Here is a 20,344-nt window from a genome sequence, read left to right on the forward strand (position 1 = left end):
TATAATCCATATCCTCAAGGGCTGATGGATTTGGAGTTATTAAATTTATTTGATTATTAACTACCTGTTAAACATACTCGGCAGCAAGCTCAAGGACCTGCGCTGTGAACCCTGGGTCTCCCACAGAATGCAGCCGGCCTTCACTCCGGTTTTTAATCAATTAATGTTGATAATCTCGAGTTTATACAGCAACTTTGGTGGAAACAATCATGGCAAAGTATTTCATAACACTATAAGGAAAGCCAATTACAAATACAGTAAATCAATACTCATAAAAAATGCAGTGAATACACATTGAGGAAAGGCTGCCGATCGATAATTTCAAGTACAAATTATATGAATTGTGGCTGAACTCATTTCAATTACAAAGACACACACACACATTAATTAAAATTAGCCATTCTCTTACTTTATTGAGACTACAAATGGAAGAACAATAGTAATGGGTTTTTTGGTATCCTATGACTCAGTACATTAGTTAATAACATGTAATGGGTATAATAATCTTGTTTTTTTTGTGGTTGTTTGTTTTTTAATTAATGTTTTATTTATGATTACATTATGATTAAATAAGAAATTGATCAAAATCCCAGTTCCTTTTAAAACAGTGCAGTAACACATATATTTAAACAGAATCATGCCTTTATATCTGTTACAACACATTGCAGTCTTCATTCACAATTATTTACAATAGCATAAAGTTGATTCATATTCCCCGAAGAACAATGTAAGTCAATGAAAATAGATTTCCTAAAACAAATGAAAGAGTCCCCGAAGCCCTGGGATCGTTACTGGTCAGACATCCTTGATTAGCTTCACTCTAGAATGTCTTGTTTGGAATGTTGTTGTTTAAAAAGAAAAACAAGTTCCAGCATAAATAAAGCTAATGTTGTTTTATATCGACGCATACATCATGCTAATAAAGGGAATGATCTGGTGTTTGCTGTTTCCTTATTACACTGACAAGGCACAGCAAAGTACGGGCAACACAGCTCTTCTCCCTTCATGTCCACAGCTCTCGAACTAAATTGTGTATTTACAGCCGTCCCAAGCAGACAGTTACACCTCTAATTGCAGATGATGAAGAGAAGGTGTGGTTTCAGCATCGTATCTCATCATGAATGTCAGTAAAGGAAATGGGACGGAATGGATAATAACTGCCATAAATTAGAAGAAACAAAAGTCTGTATCGCTGCCAGTCCTTCTGGAATATCCTGGCATTGCGGAGTTGTAGAGATTGCTGTTCCATGCCCTGTAATTACAATGTCTTGTTTATTGAAATATGAATAACATATCTCACTCATCACACACATGTGTATAGCCATGTTTATATGAGTATTCTGATCACATGAATTAAGTCAGTTGTGTAGTTTACCGTGATCAGGGAAAGCTTTCCAGGGGATGATGTCCCTTGAAGGTAAAATTGGACAAAACGTTTTTATTTACATAGTTTAGTTACATAGTAGAATTCGTTTTATTTTATTATTCTGCCTGAGTTAAATATATTGTATTTATAAATATGTGTATTCCTTGTAAGCAACGTTTTTTATATATATTTTAACTACAGGAAATGCAAGAAGACATCTTTATGCTGGAGTTCACATCCAGGCTATGCAACTAGCCAGCTGGGGTCAGGGATTCGTGGACAGAGAGCACTTACTGGCCACACCTGGTGGATACACATGTGCAGTTTATCTATCTAGTCTATCTATTTATATGTCTATATTGTATATGCATACAATAAATCACCTGAATAATTGGAGCGATTGAATACCAATGAAGATATAACCCCACACTTAGACCCAGACCAACTAACAGCTTTCACCCAGACACCAACTACAAAATATAACTTGTGCTTGATAGCATTTTTTGTTTGACAGATGACTCTCCCCTCTTTTCAATGCAGGTGTTTGTGCTGTAATCTTAATGATTGCTGCAGGGCCTGGGGGGAACTCATAGTTTAGGCATGTTCCCTTCCTGTAAGATTCACAGAAATAAACCCCATACAAAATTGAGGTATCAGGACAGGACATCTTTTAAGCCTCATAGCCTCAAACTAAACCGGAGAATCTAAGCTGGGTTATTTATAAGGCTGGAGGTGTCTCTCTGGGCATCTGATCGTCGATTGACTGTACAAGGAGAAAGACAAATCTGCTGCATTGTGACGTCGCTCACGTAGACGGTCAGACACCTAAGAGACAGAAGCTCATTGGCTCTTGAAAAGCCAGGCAGCTGTCTTACATTCTGAGATGCTCTAAATGTTTCTTAACCTTTGGACTTTGCTGAATGTAATAATGGCCTAGACCAGATCAAAACGCCAACCTACTTGTGAATCTCAAATTAGCAGCTCGTACCCCATCGCCTTCTGATTTATAAGTAGTGGAAAGTGGTTTCTCACAATAATTTAAACTGCCATAGGGCACAGGTTTGACCTTTGCAACTTCACGCTGAGGTCAAGGTTTTGATTTGGTGCAGTCGAATATTTATCAGAAGGGATGCAATGAGAATGAGATGATTGTTTCTTCTTATGATGTATTACTATTTCATATTACAATTTCTATTTTAGAGAATAAATTGAATCATTAATGTGTTCTAAAATTGGGGCACACACTTAAAAACGTTGGGTTCTAAAACGAATTAAAATAAAATATATCGTACTGGTAATATCAATTTGAAAATTCAAGAATCAAACCTGTGCTGTCAAATTTGTTATCACCTTCTTGATATTTATCAGCAAGGAAGCAATACCTGTGATATGCATAGAAAGTACTTTGATCTCTGTATTTTAGTACAGTAACAGAATTTCTTTGAGGATATTATTAGTATTTGGCTGTATGGTGCCATCTTCTGGAGCAGCTGAACATTTGTTTTAAGAAGGTGGTTTAAAATGACACTTCTGTCTATGAGGGGGAAGCACGCAAATCTACAGCATACAGTTGCTATAAACAATTTAAGTGTCTATTGAAATATATTCATACATCTCAAAGTTCCTCTGTTTCCTTCAGGGGCAGAGAGGTGATTTGATCAATCATTTCCCTGTCCCTGTAATGTTATTCAATGGTGTTGAATACACAGACACAAGACACTTTAGTTCTGCAATGCTCAACCCTGTCTAGAAACACCAATTAATTCTGGTGCCCAGTTGCAGTAGTTGATTGTAAAAAATGCATTTACAATATGTAAAGTAAACAAAAATACAGTAAAACATAGATGCAGCATTTTGCATTTGGTACTGAGTGTAAACACCTACAGTTACTTTTTTCTGTCAAGAGAGAGAAATAAATAATTGAGCTGATGTTTCAGGGATTTTACTGCTGTATTCCATTGCATCCAAAACCATATACAATATGTAAAACACAATGTAAGAACCCTCAGCTAAAAGAACAGAAAAAGGGAGTCACAGAGCAGTCATTCAAAGAAACTGACTCAAATGTGCATGAAAGTGATCATTACTTTAGATCCCATCTAATGTATGAAATTAACACACAGAAAATATCTGTATCCCGAGTGAATTAAATGGATAATTGTCAACAGTTGTCAAGCAGCTAAAGATAATATCTGAAGTAATAGACATGTTGCACATATTTCTGTTATTGTTATTCAGTTTCTGAGGGCAGTATTCAGTATCTCTGAACATCCCTACAAACCTGCACTTAACTCTGGAAGCAACACCTGTACTGCACTACATTATATATTTGTTTAATATGTGTGAAAACTAAAACACCTTCTACAAATATTTTAGCTTCAGAAAAATATATAATTAAAAAAAGCAAGAAAAGGGCATAGAAAACAGACTATCTGAGACAAGCTGGTACTTTTAAATCAATCCAAACTGCTTTTCATTCTATTTCCTGAGAAAGACCAGCTCTCCCCGTCTGTGATTTTCCGTTGTAAAGGAGGTACTTGTGCAGTACTATTGAGTGGCTTGAGCTCTCCCAATATCACTGAAGGGCTTGGCGCCTTGCAAAGGTTCGTCTCTTTAGGTGAGATCATTTTGATGCCACATCCACATGCATTTCTGCCCTGGGCATCAGCCTGTTATGTTGACATCACTCCCCTAGACTTGAAAGAGTGTTGAATCCCCCCGTTTTCATCTTTCACTCGCTTGCGCTGTGCTATTGGGCATTTAGAGGTGTGTCTGTGACAGCTGTTTGAATCTCAGGTCTGTCCATATGAGACCTGGGGCCCAGGAGAGTGTATATTACCCTCTGGGAGAAGCGGGGCATTAGTGTCACTGTCGGGGCATAAGTTCCTAGTTCACACATTCCATGCGTAGGCAGCTAATTGAGGCCCAGTTCAGATGACGTTTCTATCTGTCCCTGACTTATAGTCAGTTTAGTGGCCTGAATAGGTGTTGATGGCAACTGAAGGGACATCAATCTCAATCACCGATTGTTATTAATCAGTGGACGTGGAAAACAGATATGGGTTCAGTGCCTTACAGTACATGAAGCTGAAAAGAGAGAGGAACAAAGTAATAGAAGAACGATGATACGGACGCCTACAGGACAGGAAGACTTTGCAACATGTGCTTGGACCAGCATTCTGGTGGGGAGGTCCTGCTCCTGGTGTCAAGGGTCACTGTGGAACATGCTTGTCCAGAAATCAAAGCCGGGTGGAAGGATTCCCACGCATCCTGATGACTACGGTATACTAGCGTATGACCTTTGGAGCTTTGGAAACAGGTTAGCAAAGTCATGACATTTTTTAAAGCAGAAAATGTATCTTCTAATTTTATTTAAAGAGGTTAAACCTCACCTTCCTGAAGGGAGAGCATTATTAGACCCTCGGGCGCATATGCAGGTGCAGCTGAGACTGATATGTCAGCTTTAGATCAGCTTTCGAGGCAGTTTTGCTATTGACACAGAGTCTCAGCATAGAGACCAGCACGGAGATATCACCAAATATTTAAGTTCTTTGGTCGGGCCGCACCCCCTAATCCATTTTAAGATGATCAACTCCAAGACAGCATTAACTTGATCTCTTGCTCAGCTCTGTGACACATATTAAAAGCCTCAGAGTTCTTTCATTTATAAGGTCATGTCTGTAAGACTAATAAAGCGAAAATGTCAGCAATGACTCCTTTAAAGTCATATTTTCGAGCTTATGTGTTAGATAAGTAATATATTGAAGATTTACGGGGAAGAGCAGGTAGCATATTTCAGTTTCAAAACCCTGATATCCAAATATTTATCATATATACAAAAGAAAGGAAGAAAATGAAAATCAGGCTCAAGATGAATAACAAGTTTCTCCAGCCATGTACAGCTGAACATATATCCACAGATCGATCTATTTTTGAAATTGACTGCGAATATCAAATCATGAAAATAGTAAAATAAATAAAACTGTATAATTAAACCATTATATATTTATTTAATGTTTTAACTGGCAACAATCAGCCTTGATATACTATTATTTTGCATATATCGGCTTAAACTAATTAATAACAATTCAATACTCTCTTAAACTATTTAGATACGGTTCAAATCTAGTGACACTGAATATCTGAATACGAATGGAGTCATAACAGATTAGCCACTTGATGTGACATTTAATATTAGATGTATTTGATCACAATTGTAAATTGTGGAGTGAATTATACTTTCATGATTAACAGCATTATTCAGTTTCGCCAACATACAAATTATATGATGTCTTCTATGACCTTTTTTTACACATAAATGTAATTTTTAACCAATTTGATTGAAATCTCTATATTCCAACTATTTGCTGATGTCCCAATATTACTCTTTGGGATCGAAGCAAAATGCAGGTTCAATCCCCTTTCTCTTCTGCTCTAGTCCAGCTCACTGTCTCCATTACAGTTACTTACTTGTACAGATGTGCTTTACTATCTCCAGCTAGGAGAATTAGGGTTCCTGAGTTGCGTGACATCTAGGACACAGGGTATCCCCCTGCCCTGAGGACCCCGGGGACTAGCTGTGAGTTATATACTGTGTGGAACGGAGATGACAGGACATGGGGACTCTTGTAGTACTCCACAGAGATGGGTCTAGGCTTGAGAGTGCTGGCAAGCATCGCACACCTCTTTTCTGTCTCCCACAGGTGTGCTTTCCACAGTGGATGATTGCTGTCGTTAGGCTTCCACAAAGGCAGAGGATAATATGACGAGGGTTGTGTCCTGCTGAAGAACCCTGGCTGCAAGGAGCACTGAAGACAAGATGCAAAGCCACTGAAACATCTCATGTCGTAAGGTCCTCGAAGATCCCTGGGATGCCTCTTCCGCTTGGCTTTCCTGTGTTGCCTGAAGTTGCCACCGAGGAAGTCGTTGAGATGGGATGGGTGGATGCCCCAGTAGTTTCCCTTCCCGTCTTCGCACCTGCCGACTTTGACAAAGCAGTCGTTCAGAGAGAGGTTGTGACGCACGCTATTTTTCCAGCCGTGGCCCTGGCTCCGGTAAAATGGAAACTGGTGTTCGATATCTTTATAAATGGACGCCAGGTTCAGCTTCTGCAGGGGGGACGACAGGATGGCCCTGGCGATCAGTTCGACGTACGATAGAGAGGGTTTCCTGGGAACGTCCCTGTTGCCTCCACTGAGCTGGAAGCAGATGCCTCCAGCATGTTCTGAAGGAGAAGTTTCACACATAGACTCGTGTGATTCCTCCTGTCTGTTCTCACAGCCATTTCCTTCGTCTCTTTTCATGGTCTCTTTTTGCTGCCGATGCTGCCAGTGTAAGGTGCCCAGCTCTACAGTCGGGTTTGTTCCTTGAGTAGCATATTTAAGAGTCAGTCCTGTGAGCTTTCCTTATCTTCAAGTCAGTCGTTGGCTGCTGTCGGAGGTTTTCTTTTATACCCTGTCCTTTCAACATCTGAGATAATCAAAGCTGGACTTGCATATATTGACAGTAGTCAGGAAAAAAAAATAGGCAGCAATTTATAAATTGGTAAAATGTCCAGTCCCACAATCTCAGTGATGCAAGAGCGTTATTTAAAAAAACATGTGCCAAACACACGTCTATATAGCCTTTTGTATTGTCATGATTAATGACAACAAAATTGTTGTGGTGAGATAATGATGAGATTAGGCCTGAAAACTGATAGAGGACCTATTGAAATCATGAGCCTAGTTTCACTGTTTTATACACCTAGTTCAATGTCTGTTCTTTCATGTTATGTAATATATATTTACACTGTCTGCCAAGAGATCTTTGTTAAGCATATATTGTCCCCGAAAGCATATTAAAAAATATTACACAGATTTATCAGACCTTTTGACAATTTGTAATATCATGTGGATGATTCATACAAGTAAGGTACATAATGCTTTGATGAAGTCTTAATTATTAACTTAAATTCAAACAGTGATATATAAATGTTATCTTCCTTATATATATTTTTAACAAAATACATACGCCCATAGATGAAGTATTGTTACTGTTTACCTATACATAACAAAACATACATCTCACACTTCATTACACTAATAATAATAATAATAATAATAATAATAATAATAATAATAATAATAATAATATATAAAGAAGCATTAAAATGTTAAATATAGACTTGAGATTTCAGACCTAAGCCTGTTGAAGTCAGATGGACGTAGTCTACAGTCTGTAAGATCTATTTATAGGCCCGGCTCTCTTTACAATGTCAACTGTAACTCAAATCCATCTGTTAAATCACAGTGTCTCAAATGTCAGTTGCTAGAAGCGCAGTGGCTTCTTCACTTTGTTGCAGACAGCCCAATGGAGTCCGATGGAGAACCAAAGCAATCTGGAGCCCCTCACCTCTTGGAAGTCCTCGACAGTTACTCCTGGGGTGAGGACAATGACGAGAGCACCATCACACCGAAGTCATCACCCCTTCCCCGCAGAAAGACCTCCGTCTCATCAGATGATTCTGAGCCGGAGCCCCCAAGCGTGATATTGAGAAAAGTTTCCTTTGCAGATGCGTTTGGTCTAGATCTCGTGTCGGTGAAAGAGTTTGATACCTGGGATGTACCTATTAAATCATTCAGTGATTCCCCGGAGGGAGAAGCCCATGACTTTGAGGAATATTTTCTTTCATCTTGGTTCACGCTACCATCCTCCCATTATGAACTCATGCAAAAAGTGTATGACCAGAAGGTAGAGTTGGAAAGCATTGAGTTCCTACCTGGTTTAACATCGATGAAGGGAGTAATCCGAGTCCTGAATGTAAGCTTTAAAAAATTGGTATATGTTCGTATGACTTTAGATGCCTGGAATAGTTTTTATGACCTGTTGGCAGAATACATCCCTGGTTCCAGTGATGGCGAGACCGACCAGTTTTCCTTTAAGATTTGCTTAGTGCCACCATATCAAAAAGAGGGAGCAAAAATCGAGTTCTGCATTCGGTATGAGACATCAGCTGGCACTTTCTGGGCAAACAACAATGGAGCAAACTATACACTTTGCTGTAACAAAAAGGAAGTTGTAAGAGAGAAACAACAAGAAGAAAATAGCAATAAAAACAAGAAAAGCTGTTTAAAAACAATCAGGTGAGGGGAATCACTAAAGGCATTGTTCAGTTTTTTGAGTTGTTTATTGTTTTTTAAATTATATTTTCTGAAATATGACAGTGGGGAAATAATATTTTGAAATTGTGTACCATGTAAAATCTAAAATGAAGCAGAAGTTTTCAGTCATGTTACTTGGCCTTAAACAATGTACGTTTCATTTTATTTAAGACACTAAGTGCATCTATTGACATTTTAAGCATGTGTGTTACATTTAAAATTGTACATTTTGGCTAAATAAAAAGTCCTAATAAGTCAAAGAGGTTTACCAACATTTAGATTAGGAGTACATTATTAAGTTATTTAGCTTTTTCACACAAAAAGGTCAAACCGAAAACAGTATAGATGTATTTAAATAATGTACGCTATATGTTTTTAATTCTAACCAAATTCTGCTTACGATCAGTCATAGAAATAGTTTATGATGGAAATGTTAAGTAAATGGACATGATATGCTTAAATACTTCTATTAATTTGCCATTTTCTTGGAATGAGATTTAAATACCGTAATTTCACAATATTTTAAAATACCAATAATATTGTTCGAATTGACCAGCAGTGTGGATGTCACAATATTTAAATTTGTATGCATACTTTTGGAAATGTACAATACAAAACCATGCGAACTTTCAATCTGAAGGCGGCAGTACTGATCCCCTGCTAGCGTATGTTTGAAGTGACTTTCGACAGTTCCAAAGCCTTCATCCAAGGACATTTCTTAAGTTGCTCTTCTATGTACTTCAAGCCTTACAAATGTCATGCTGTCATTTATAAATCCAAGCTGGCAAGACCGTGACAGGTTATAAACTGGTTATAACATGCTAAGCTTAGGTTATAGTCATCTAGGAATTACATGTCCAATGAATTTATGTGCAATTAACACCTGACGGACTCGTGTACTTCCTGTGAGTGCTGATGTTGATCACATGCATCAAGCCTGCTCCCTGCCCTGTAGCCCTGTCTGTAACCTTATCACTAACACTAAACCTAACCTTAACTGATCCTCATCAGAACTGAGAGGAAGTGCGTGAGACATTCAAGGGTTATTCCTGTCATTTTCATACATTAACTCCTCAGGGTTTTGTGGCCAGTATTGTAATTTACTGAGTGCATACACTAGTATATGCTTCATGTTTTTCAAATCCAGCTGTGTGTCCTACAGTTTGAATGATTTGCATGAGTATAATAATGGCTCATATGAAGATTATTTTTTTTTTAACCTATCATAAGCACTCCCGCTCGATTTCCAAATCCCACCCCATGCTTAATTATGTATTTGTGTTTATTTATTTGCAGCAAGGAAAATGTCACAGAAGTAAATGACACAGTGGTTCATGCAGAGACTCCAGGTAAGTATTTATTTTAGAATATAAGTAAATAAATACATTTTAAAACACACACAATACATTGTATTTAAAATAAATAATTATAATAAAAAGTAATAAGGACCTTTCTTCCAGGTACAGCCAATCCTGAAAGGGAAGAAGCTGTTGGAGAAAGCTCTGAAACGCCTGTGCAGTATCCCAAAGTGCCTCGTGCAGCTGAAGCACAACTGGAAATACTGGTATGGCAATGTTCAGACCTAACAACCACACTTCCAAATGTGATCCTTGAGAATAAATAGCAGCTGGTGTTAGAAGTGCTGTACATTTAAAATCTCCAGTCAAGAAACCCATCTACTTTCTTATTGTTGGTTCTCAAATAATAGGTTATGAAGTTTTAAACTGGACATTTACTTCATATTGGGTATATCTGCACAGTGTGTGCTACTAGATATTGCTACTGCACTACTGTATACTGTATATTGCTACTGAAGAACTGATTTTGGGATCCCGAGAAGACAAATTTGTTAATTTTCTGAATCTTAATCTTAAAATATCAGGTATTCTCCTCAGCCCATAGGCCAGGATAGGTACATACTAGTATCGTGAAGACTGCTGCTATTTGGAACACTTACTGATTACTAACATTTACTTTGATATCAAGGTGTTTCTCAGGCAATCTGTAATGGTAGTAATAGTCATGTTTGCTAAAAAGCACGAGGAACACCGTACATGTTTATGCCTTAATATGAGTAGAGGAAAGAAGTAAGAGTAGAAGAAATACGCTGATATGAGTCTAATTTGTTTAATTTTTCATCCACTTGAATGGGTTTTAATAAGTATCACATTACATCTCATCAAATAGCAGCTACATTAAGTATATACAATATATTCTAGATCACATTTGCCAGGGTCAGGAGTGTTAAACAGACTAGATTTCGAGGCTGTTCATTGAGCGAAACCTCGTGCTCATTTTAAATGTGTGCCAAAAGTTCTCAGATGTCTGTAGGGTTGATATGTCTTGATTTATCATACCACTGGAGGACTAAAGGAACTTATTTGAGACTTGCAGACATACAAGCAGCCCAACATGTCTTTGCTTTCTATCATTTAATAGCTTTTTTCTCATCGTATTCCAGTGTGACATTTTGTACCCTTGCATGAGTACTCATTATGCATTGTATATTTTTGTAAATATAGTGTTGTTTTTATATTTTATTTGAATGTATTCTTAAACCTCGTAATAGTGGGCTTAGATTACTATGTCTGAATAACTTCTACCAGTACTACTACTACTACTACTACTAATAATAATAATAATACCTTTATAAAAATGTGTAGTTTTAGTTTAAGCATGTGTTGCATCTCCAGTATTTGCTTAGTAATGATGAATTAATATGATGAATGCGGTGATGACATTAACAAAAAATCTAAACTTGCAAAACGTATTCACTTTTAAATTAGGTGGTGTTAATCGATATCTCATCATCCGAGCTCTGATGTGATTTTGAGCACAACCCTAGTCCTAACCCTTACCCTAACCCTAACCCTAATATACATGTGATTAACATCACAAATCAGATGAAGTGCATGACAAACTCACATGTTAATCCTGAGGAATCACACATGAGGAATCGCATCACCTTATTTTAAAGTGTGACCGCTTTCTCTTTTAAATTATTTCATTCATAATAAGTGAAGCAGAGGTTCAAGTATAAGAACATGGTTATAGTGTTTTTCTTGTTTGTCTTTGACCTCAATAGGTGGATAACAACCTGAATATCACAGGAATGAAAGAGAGCAGAGAAGTGCTTCGTTCATCAGACACACAAGACCATTACTTTCCAGGAGGTACTGAAGCAAAACAGAATCCAATTCCTACTGAAGAACAGGGGGACATCAGCACACACATACAATCTCAGGACCCTGAAATAAGCACATCTTTGTCTGAGAGAACTGGACTCCTGCTTGAAGAGTGTGTGGATATCCAGACCAACAACAAGGAGACTACAAATCAGAAGCCACTGATAAATGACCAAATTCCTTTGTTGTCATTGCATAGTGATTTGAACAAAGACGACATACTACCATTGAAACAAGATGATAAAGAGGCATTTGGTCAAGAGGGAAAGGAAGATGCTACTTCGCTTCAACCCCTTGAAGACCAGACCTTCAATACTTATGAGAATGATGTATTGGATGGACTGGTCATTATTGAAGAGGAGGGTGTAACAGTCTGTGAAACAGACGTGGATGTGCGGGCTTCTCAGAGTAGACTATTGAACCATACTCCTGAAATAACTGTAACTTCTGCAGAAGTATTCATTGTCAGGGAAGACATTGAAGCTGCTTCTGCATGTACAAACAGGGAGAGCCAGAGTATCAGTGAACAGGATTCAAAAGCATGGGCACACATTGAAACTGAAGTCAATGGAGGGAATAGCACGGATCAGCCACAAAGCAACACAGAGAGTCCAGACGCAACAGGGAACGAGATCCCACTGGATCGAGGTATGTTAAGAGATATACCTTCAATAGTATTTGAGACTGCTAGTCCAGCATTTGATGATACAGCACATTATGGCATGAAACAGGAAGTGTGGGGTGCCATTCAAGAGAATGTGAAGGAATTGACATGTGACAAAGAGGAGATGGGAAGACAGCAAGACACACCGACCTGCACAGCCAGTTCCCTGGAGATAGCAAATGCTTATCCTCAGCTCCCAGCCGGTGTTTGTGAGACACCCATGGATGAGCTATCAATTCAGTATGAAGCTGTTGAATCAATAGCAGCACAGTCACCTTGTGGAACAACAAGAGTAGTCCTTACTGAGGAAGAAGAGATTGTATCTGAAGATCTTGAAACCCCGGAGCTGAAACAAGGAGATCTTCAAATACAGGTGCTGCAGGACAGAAAGCAGAATGAAGCAGCTGGAGAGGGATTTGTCTCAGATTGGTGTTTTGAACATGTTGAGAGTGCTGCTGTACAGGATACTGGTCATATACAAGACATTTCTCACTCCTCAACAATCGCAGAGCAGGAATGCACAGATAAAGAAACCATGCCCAATGTAGAACACTACCAGACTGCAGAAGAGACTTTGATGAACACCAAAAGAAATGGAAAAACACCCGAAGAATTAGAAATGTACTCTTTCTCTGCAGAAACAGAAAGGGAACCGGAACTTCCTGTGCCCACACACATGCTTTTGAGTGACAGAAGGACAGTTTTAGATGTAGTACAAGAAGAAGAAGAAGAAAAAGAAGAGGAAAAAGGAGCAGATGAAGGTGGAAAAGATAAAGACATCAACACAGATCATCGGTCTTCCATCACAGGTGGCAAGATGGACTCAAGACCAAGAGGTCCAGCAAGGAGTAGTCGTAAGAGAGGGGCGTTCCACCATGCCTCCAGCCACAGGAGGGAGAGACACAGCACACTTTCTCCATTCCTTGGCAAAAGATCTATTGAGGACAGCAGTCAAAATTTGCGTAAACCTGTTATATTAATAAGCCAACCTGCATGCGATAAAAGTGAAAGTGAAAGTGAAGATGAAGACGAAGCCCTCAGAGAAGACCAGGCACAAGCAGAAGACTCAGAGAGGCATCCAGGTAAAGAGCAGGCTGCTGGGGAAACAACAGAATATGAGGGAAGAAATGATCTAATTAACTGGAATGGAAAACTATTGGGTTGGCATCATGTTTCGAAAGAGTTAATATATTTAATCCTGTTTATAATCTTTCTTGTAACAGCCTATCATTATGATTTCATGGCCTGCTTTGTACTTTACATATTTTCTGTGTACTGGCTGTGTTGTCAGAAGGGCAAACAAGGAGAATCGTTTGCACGGAAGTGACATATCACTGACTTACAACACAATGGGGTTTACTATTCCGAGGGCTCAGCAACTGCCTTTTGTTCCAATGGGGCACCATCGTGACGTTTACTTGAAGGTGGTGGTGGGTAGTGTGGGTTTTAGCTGTCACATTAGCTCATGATGTAGTTTTATGGCAAATTGTACACCTCAGCTGAAGTTAATCTGAATGGGACGAAACATTAATCAAACGAGCACGCAAAGTAAGGAAGTTGTGTGAGGGGAAATACACGAAACAAACACGAAATGCTAAAATGCTTCATATTCTTACCATTTATAAAATACTAGATCAGTAAGAAAGCACAGAAAATGTCCAAAAAGAACAAATGATGGAACTGATGTTTAACAAAATATTTAAATGAATTATATTGTTTAAAACATTAGTAATTGAAACATGATTACTATTTAGCAAGTTAATGCCGTTCCCCAGATTCTTTAAGGATTACAATGTTATCTATAACTTATTTTGTTTTCATTTCTGTTATTTGGAGTCTTCTTTTGGACATTGGTTTGAAAGTGTTCATTTGTATTATTTATCTTCTCATAAGCACCTATAACAATGCACATCTTGTCTCTGTTGTTTTTTTAAATTATTTATTTATTTTTATTTAACTTTATTATGTTTTTTTCACCCTAAAAAGCACCCATTTGTCATCATAACATACTTTGTCTGGCATCATTACTCACCTAGTGTCTGACAAATGATATTGGTGAGGTGTATAATTAATGTAACTCTTTCTACAACCACAGAAAGAGGAGTTGTTTCTGAATTGATTTATCTATTACTTATACATACAAGGGGTATGAAAATCAATTCAAATAGGCTGCCTTTGAGAAACTCAAGGATGCAATATTGGTATATAAGTGTGGGCTTAATCAATTTTTAATGGACCATTGGGAAATTGGATCATTGGAAACTATGAATGAAAGATTTATTTACACATTCATACATGTATCTGTAGCTCAAATTTAATAGGCTTAAATTGTATTGTGTCTACCAATGTTTGGCACGGAGATTTTATTCACATTTAGAGGATATCTGCTTTGTCATGGACCTAAATATGTACAATTAGAACATTGTCTTGCTGTGAAAAAATGACTTAAAGGAATGCAAACCAACAATTCCATAATTGTAACTTTGTGAAAAATGTTCATTTGTATGTTTCACTATAAACACACACACACATATATATATATATATATATATATATATATATATATATATTAGAAGAAGAAGCACAATTTTTATAGATACATTTGTATGCTACATATGTATATTCAAGTAATACTTATACACAAGCATATGAAACAAATGGCAGTGCTTTCGTTATATTAGCTGCTTAAGATGTAGAAGATACTGATGACAGCTTTTGTCAAATGCAGTATTCAACATATTAATTGTCAGACGCTATGGTGCTCGCACAACACTCTGGTTAACTTCATGTTTAAATAATGTTTATCAATTTGTTATCCAGTCATATACATTGTAGGGAAATAACTGTAACTCTGAAGGCATTAAAGGCATATGAAGAAGACAAAACTAAGCTGATTTACTGTATGTATGTATGTATGTATGTATGTATTTATGTATGTATGTATGTATGTACAGTGAGGGAAAAAAGTATTTGATCCCCTGCTGATTTTGTACGTTTGCCCACTGACAAAGAAATGATCAGTCTATAATTTTAATGGTAGGTGTATTTTAACAGTGAGAGACGGAATAACAACAAAAAAATCCAGAAAAACGCATTTCAAAAAAGTTATAAATTGATTTGCATGTTAATGAGTGAAATAAGTATTTGATCCCCTATCAATCAGCAAGATTTCTGGCTCCCAGGTGTCTTTTATACAGGTAACGAGCTGAGATTAGGAGCACTCTCTTAAAGGGAGTGCACCTAATCTCAGCTCGTTACCTGTATAAAAGACACCTGTCCACAGAAGCAATCAATCAATCAGATTCCAAACTCTCCACCATGGCCAAGACCAAAGAGCTAAGGGGACAGGACAACTGCACCGCATCAAAGGGATGATGGACGGGGCCATGTACCATCAAATCTTGGGTGAGAACCTCCTTCCCTCAGCCAGGGCATTGAAAATGGGTCGTGGATGGGTATTCCAGCATGACAATGACCCAAAACACACAGCCAAGGCAACAAAGGAGTGGCTCAAGAAGAAGCACATTAATGTCCTGGAGTGGCCTAGCCAGTCTCCAGACCTTAATCCCATAGAAAATCTGTGGAGGGAGCTGAAGGTTCGAGTTGCCAAATGTCAGCCTCGAAACCTTAATGACTTGGAGAGGATCTGCAAAGAGGAGTGGGACAAAATCCCTCCTGAGATGTGTGCAAACCTGGTGGCCAACTACAAGAAACGTCTGACCTCTGTGATTGCCAACGAGGGTTTTGCCACCAAGTACTAAGTTGAAGGGGTCAAATACTTATTTCCCTCATTAACATGCAAATCAATTTATAACTTTTTTTGAAATGTGTTTTTCTGGATTTTGTTGTCGTTATTCTGTCTCTCACTGTTAAAATACACCTACCATTAAAATTATAGACTGATCATTTCTTTGTCAGTGGGCAAACGTACAAAATCAGCAGGCGATCAAATACTTTTTTCCCTCACTGTATCTTAAACAAAAATATAAATGCAACATGCAACAATTTCAAAGATTTTACTGGCAGTTCACATAAGGCAATCAGTCAATTGAAATGCATTAATTGGGCCCTTATCTATGGATTTCAAGTCTCCAGTTTTGAGGGAGCGTGCAGTTGACATGCTGACAGCAGGAATGTCCACCAGAGCTGCAGTCGGGTCCAGACCCTGGTGAGGACGACGATCCCCAGATGTGCTTCCCTGGGACGCTTTCTGACAGTTTGTGCAGAAATTGTTCAGTTGTGCAAACCCTCAGTTTCATCAGACGTCCGGGCGGGTGGTCTCAGATGATCCCGCAGGTGAAGAAGCCGGATGTGGAATCCTGGGCTGGCGTGGTACACGTGGTCTGCGGTTGTGAGGCCAATTGAACATACTGACAAATTCTCTAAAGCGACGTTAGAGGCAATTTATGGTAGATTAATTAATAACGAAATTATCTGGCAGCAGCTCTGATGGACGTTCCTGCTGTCAGCATGCCAATCACACACTCCCTCAAAACTGAGACATCCGTGACATTGAAACTACACATTTTAGAGTGGCCTTTTATTGTCCCCAGCACAAAGTGCACCTGTGTAATGATCTGCTGTTCAATCAACTTCTTGATCTGCCATGCCTGGCAGGTGGATGGATTATCTTGGCAAAGGAGAAATGCTCACTAACAGGGATTGAAACAGATTTGGGCAAAAATGTTAGATAATTTTTTGTTCGTATGGAACAAATTCTGGGATCTTTCATTTCAGCTCATGAAACATGGGACCAACACTTTACATGTTGCATTTATATTCTTGTTCAGTGTATGTATGTATGCAGGTATGTAGGTATGCACACACATCTGGTTTGGGGAATGGTATAGACATTGGAATGGAGGTTCACATCCTTCAATATTATTGTGGCTCATCATCCATCATACTCTGACCTTTATCTTTATAGGTCAGTGAGCTGATTTGGCAGGAGCCTGCAGTTTGTATTTAATGTAGACCTATTACATTTCCAGCTATGAGGTGGCGCACTGCTGCAGCAAAGTTAGCCAGAGTTTGTTTGTCACTCTTAATTTCCCTAGTTATTTAAAAAGAAGGGAGGTTTTCATGTATCACTTTTATAAAATATATTTTAAAAAATAGTTTTACTAACACTTTACTTAATTCTAAAAGACTAATTAAATAATACAGCAACGTTTTTGGTTACATATTCTATAGTATTTAGTGGGATCTATTGCTCTATTTTGTGTTGTCTATTTGCTTTATCCCTAACCCTCACCCAATATAAATCATGTGGCTAATTCTTACTCAAAATGAGCAAAGCTTAGGGTTACAGTGCATGTGGTACCTAATCTAGCCAATATCAACAGAAGCTAAACCCAATCTTCCACTAACTGTTTTAACCCAGTAGAGACATTAGAGCCCCAATGCTAAGGGTAGACCATGCTGTCCAGTTTCTCTACCCCTAGCCACAGGATTTGGGGGATGTTAATGGTGCTAATATTACTCAGAGCTCAGCTAAATTAACATCCTGGTCTACTAGTTAAAGTTTATTGTAAGCACCATGGGAACCTAATCTCGTTATTTTACAACACTTATCTAAGATACACTTTCTTTACATATTTAGATATATTTCATAATACCAATACAGTTGATGTTGGTTCTGTTTTCAAAGTAGTTTGTTTTCACTACCCTGCTGTAGATCTATTGTGTTTGATTTAAAAGTATACATATCGACAGGTCTACGTATATGATTGCCCAGGTGTAACACAGGATTACATTGTGCACACAGGTGTCTACTGTACTCATATTGACTGCCAAGAAACTGCCTGTATTTGGTACCTTGCCCATTTTCAAATTTTTCTTTTGCTTAAATTTTATGTAAACTTAATATTATTATCTACAGAACCTGTTGGAAGTGTCTGTGTTTATTTTCTCACGTACCGTTTTCTGGGTTGAAAAGTTCCAGCATTGCTTCATCTGGCCAGGACAGGAATCTATACCTTTCTGACATATCTTTATGATTTAGTATCTATTCCAGGTGAGAAAAAAGTTTTTAAAGCTGTAACTCTATCATATTCCTTGAATTGAAAGCAGCGGAAAGCCGAGTACTGGATCGGAAACAATTACGATTTTGTGTGTGTGTGTGGTTTTCCTCTTTGTGCCGCAGTTTTTAACCATTGGCTTTCCTGTATGCATTCATTGGGGCTTTTGTCACATTATGCTAAACATTACTTTTTCTTGCCAGTTCTCTCACATAAAACCCTTGCTTATTCCAAATGATGAAAGGTCACACTGTAACCAGTCACAGGCACACAAGCTTCACAGCCTCAAAGACCTTGCTGAACTAGATTAAGACACACACACACACACACACACACACACATATATACAGTGAGGGGAAAAAGTATTTGATCCCCTGCTGATTTTGTACGTTTGCCCACTGACAAAGAAATGATCAGTCTATAATTTTAATGGTAGGTGTATTTTAACAGTGAGAAAAAAATCCAGAAAAACGCATTTCAAAAAAGTTATAAATTGATTTGCATGTTAATGAGGGAAATAAGTATCTGATCCCCTATCAATCAGCAAGATTTCTGGCTCCCAGGTGTCTTTTATACAGGTAACGAGCTGAGACTCTCTTAAAGGGAGTGCTCCTAATCTCAGCTCGTTACCTGTATAAAAGACACCTGTCCACAGAAGCAATCAATCAATCAGATTCCAAACTCTCCACCATGGCCAAGACCAAAGAGCTGTCCAAGGATGTCAGGGACAAGATTGTAGACCTACACAAGGCTGGAATGGGCTACAAGACCATCGCCAAGCAGCTTGGTGAGAAGGTGACAACAGTTGGTGCGATTATTCGCAAATGGAAGAAACACAAAATAACTGTCAGTCTCCCTCGGTCTGGGGCTCCATGCAAGATCTCACCTCGTGAAGTTTCAATGATCATGAGAACGGTGAGGAATCAGCCCAGAACTACACGGGAGGATCTTGTTAATGATCTCAAGGCAGCTGGGACCATAGTCACCAAGAAAGCAATTGGTAACACACTACGCCGTGAAGGACTGAAATCCTGCAGCACCCGCAAGGTCCCCCTGCTCAAGAAAGCACATGTACAGGCCCGTCTGAAGTTTGCCAATGAACATCTGAATGATTCAGAGGAGAACTGGGTGAAAGTGTTGTGGTCAGATGAGACCAAAATCAAGCTCTTTGGCATCAACTCAACTCGCTGTGTTTGGAGGAGGAGGAATGATCCCAAGAAAACCATCCCCACCGTCAAACATGGAGGTGGAAACATTATGCTTTGGGGGTGTTTTTCTGCTAAGGGGACAGGACAACTGCACCGCATCAAAGGGACGATGGACGGGGCCATGTACCGTCAAATCTTGGGCGAGAACCTCCTGATCACCTGATAGGGGATCAAATACTTATTTCCCTCATTAACATGCAAATCAATTTATAACTTTTTTGAAATGCGTTTTTCTGGATTTTTTTGTTGTTATTCTGTCTCTCACTGTTAAAATACACCTACCATTAAAATTATAGACTGATCATTTCTTTGTCAGTGGGCAAACGTACAAAATCAGCAGGGGATCAAATACTTTTTTCCCTCACTGTATACACACATATACATATGCATATATACAGTATATGCATACATGATGAAGAATAAGAAGGAAGAAGTCTGAGGAATATTTGCCTTTGCCGTAGGGTGATATTTAACGCATAGAAAATACCAGTAAATACATTTTACATACAGGAAAATCAACAAAATGTAGTCAATATTAAACGGCAGGTAAAAAGTCACATTACCAATTTCTTCTTTTGAAAATAAAACAAATATTTACTCATATATATTATTATTGTAAAGATGAACTATGAATTATTCTTTGTGAAGAACAATAAGGCACTTTATGATTGGAGCTTCAGTGGTTAAATGCTTCTGTTTTTGTTCAACCCCCAATGAGCCGGCTCAAAATCAGTGATTGTATCAGTGATGATGATGAGT

The 20,344-nt window shown here is 38.3% G+C and overlaps 2 protein-coding genes across 2 annotated transcripts; one reads left to right on the forward strand and one right to left on the reverse strand.

The window, feature by feature from the left end:
• Positions 1–452: 452 nt before the first annotated feature.
• Positions 453–6,837, reverse strand: LOC136772025 (forkhead box protein D1-like). Its single transcript, XM_066724690.1, has 2 exons — positions 5,837–6,837; positions 453–1,252 (listed from the first exon to the last, which is right to left on the reverse strand). Exon 1 carries the CDS (start codon positions 6,667–6,669, stop codon positions 5,899–5,901), a length of 771 nt encoding a protein of 256 aa, XP_066580787.1. The 5' UTR covers positions 6,670–6,837; the 3' UTR covers positions 453–1,252; positions 5,837–5,898.
• Positions 6,838–7,690: 853 nt separating this feature from the next.
• LOC136771851 (protein phosphatase 1 regulatory subunit 3A) lies at positions 7,691–14,907 on the forward strand. Its single transcript, XM_066724393.1, has 4 exons — positions 7,691–8,490; positions 9,805–9,857; positions 9,969–10,072; positions 11,594–14,907. The coding sequence occupies exons 1-4, from the start codon at positions 7,718–7,720 to the stop codon at positions 13,682–13,684; spliced, it is 3,021 nt and encodes a 1,006-aa protein (XP_066580490.1). The 5' UTR covers positions 7,691–7,717; the 3' UTR covers positions 13,685–14,907.
• The last annotated feature ends 5,437 nt before the right edge of the window (positions 14,908–20,344 follow it).

The sequence above is a fragment of the Amia ocellicauda genome, chromosome 15 (genome assembly GCF_036373705.1).
Source record: "Amia ocellicauda isolate fAmiCal2 chromosome 15, fAmiCal2.hap1, whole genome shotgun sequence".
In the NCBI taxonomy this organism is placed as follows: Eukaryota; Metazoa; Chordata; class Actinopteri; order Amiiformes; family Amiidae; genus Amia; species Amia ocellicauda.

Coding starts and splice junctions, on each gene's coding strand:
- LOC136772025 (XM_066724690.1), bottom strand. CDS start 6,669: ATGAAAAGAGACGAAGGAAATGGCTGTGAGAACAGACAGGAGGAATCA.
- LOC136771851 (XM_066724393.1), top strand. CDS start 7,718: ATGGAGTCCGATGGAGAACCAAAGCAATCTGGAGCCCCTCACCTCTTG. Junction 8,491..9,804: donor AGCTGTTTAAAAACAATCAG/GTGAGGGGAATC, acceptor ATTTATTTGCAG/CAAGGAAAATGTCACAGAAG. Junction 10,073..11,593: donor AAGCACAACTGGAAATACTG/GTATGGCAATGT, acceptor TGACCTCAATAG/GTGGATAACAACCTGAATAT.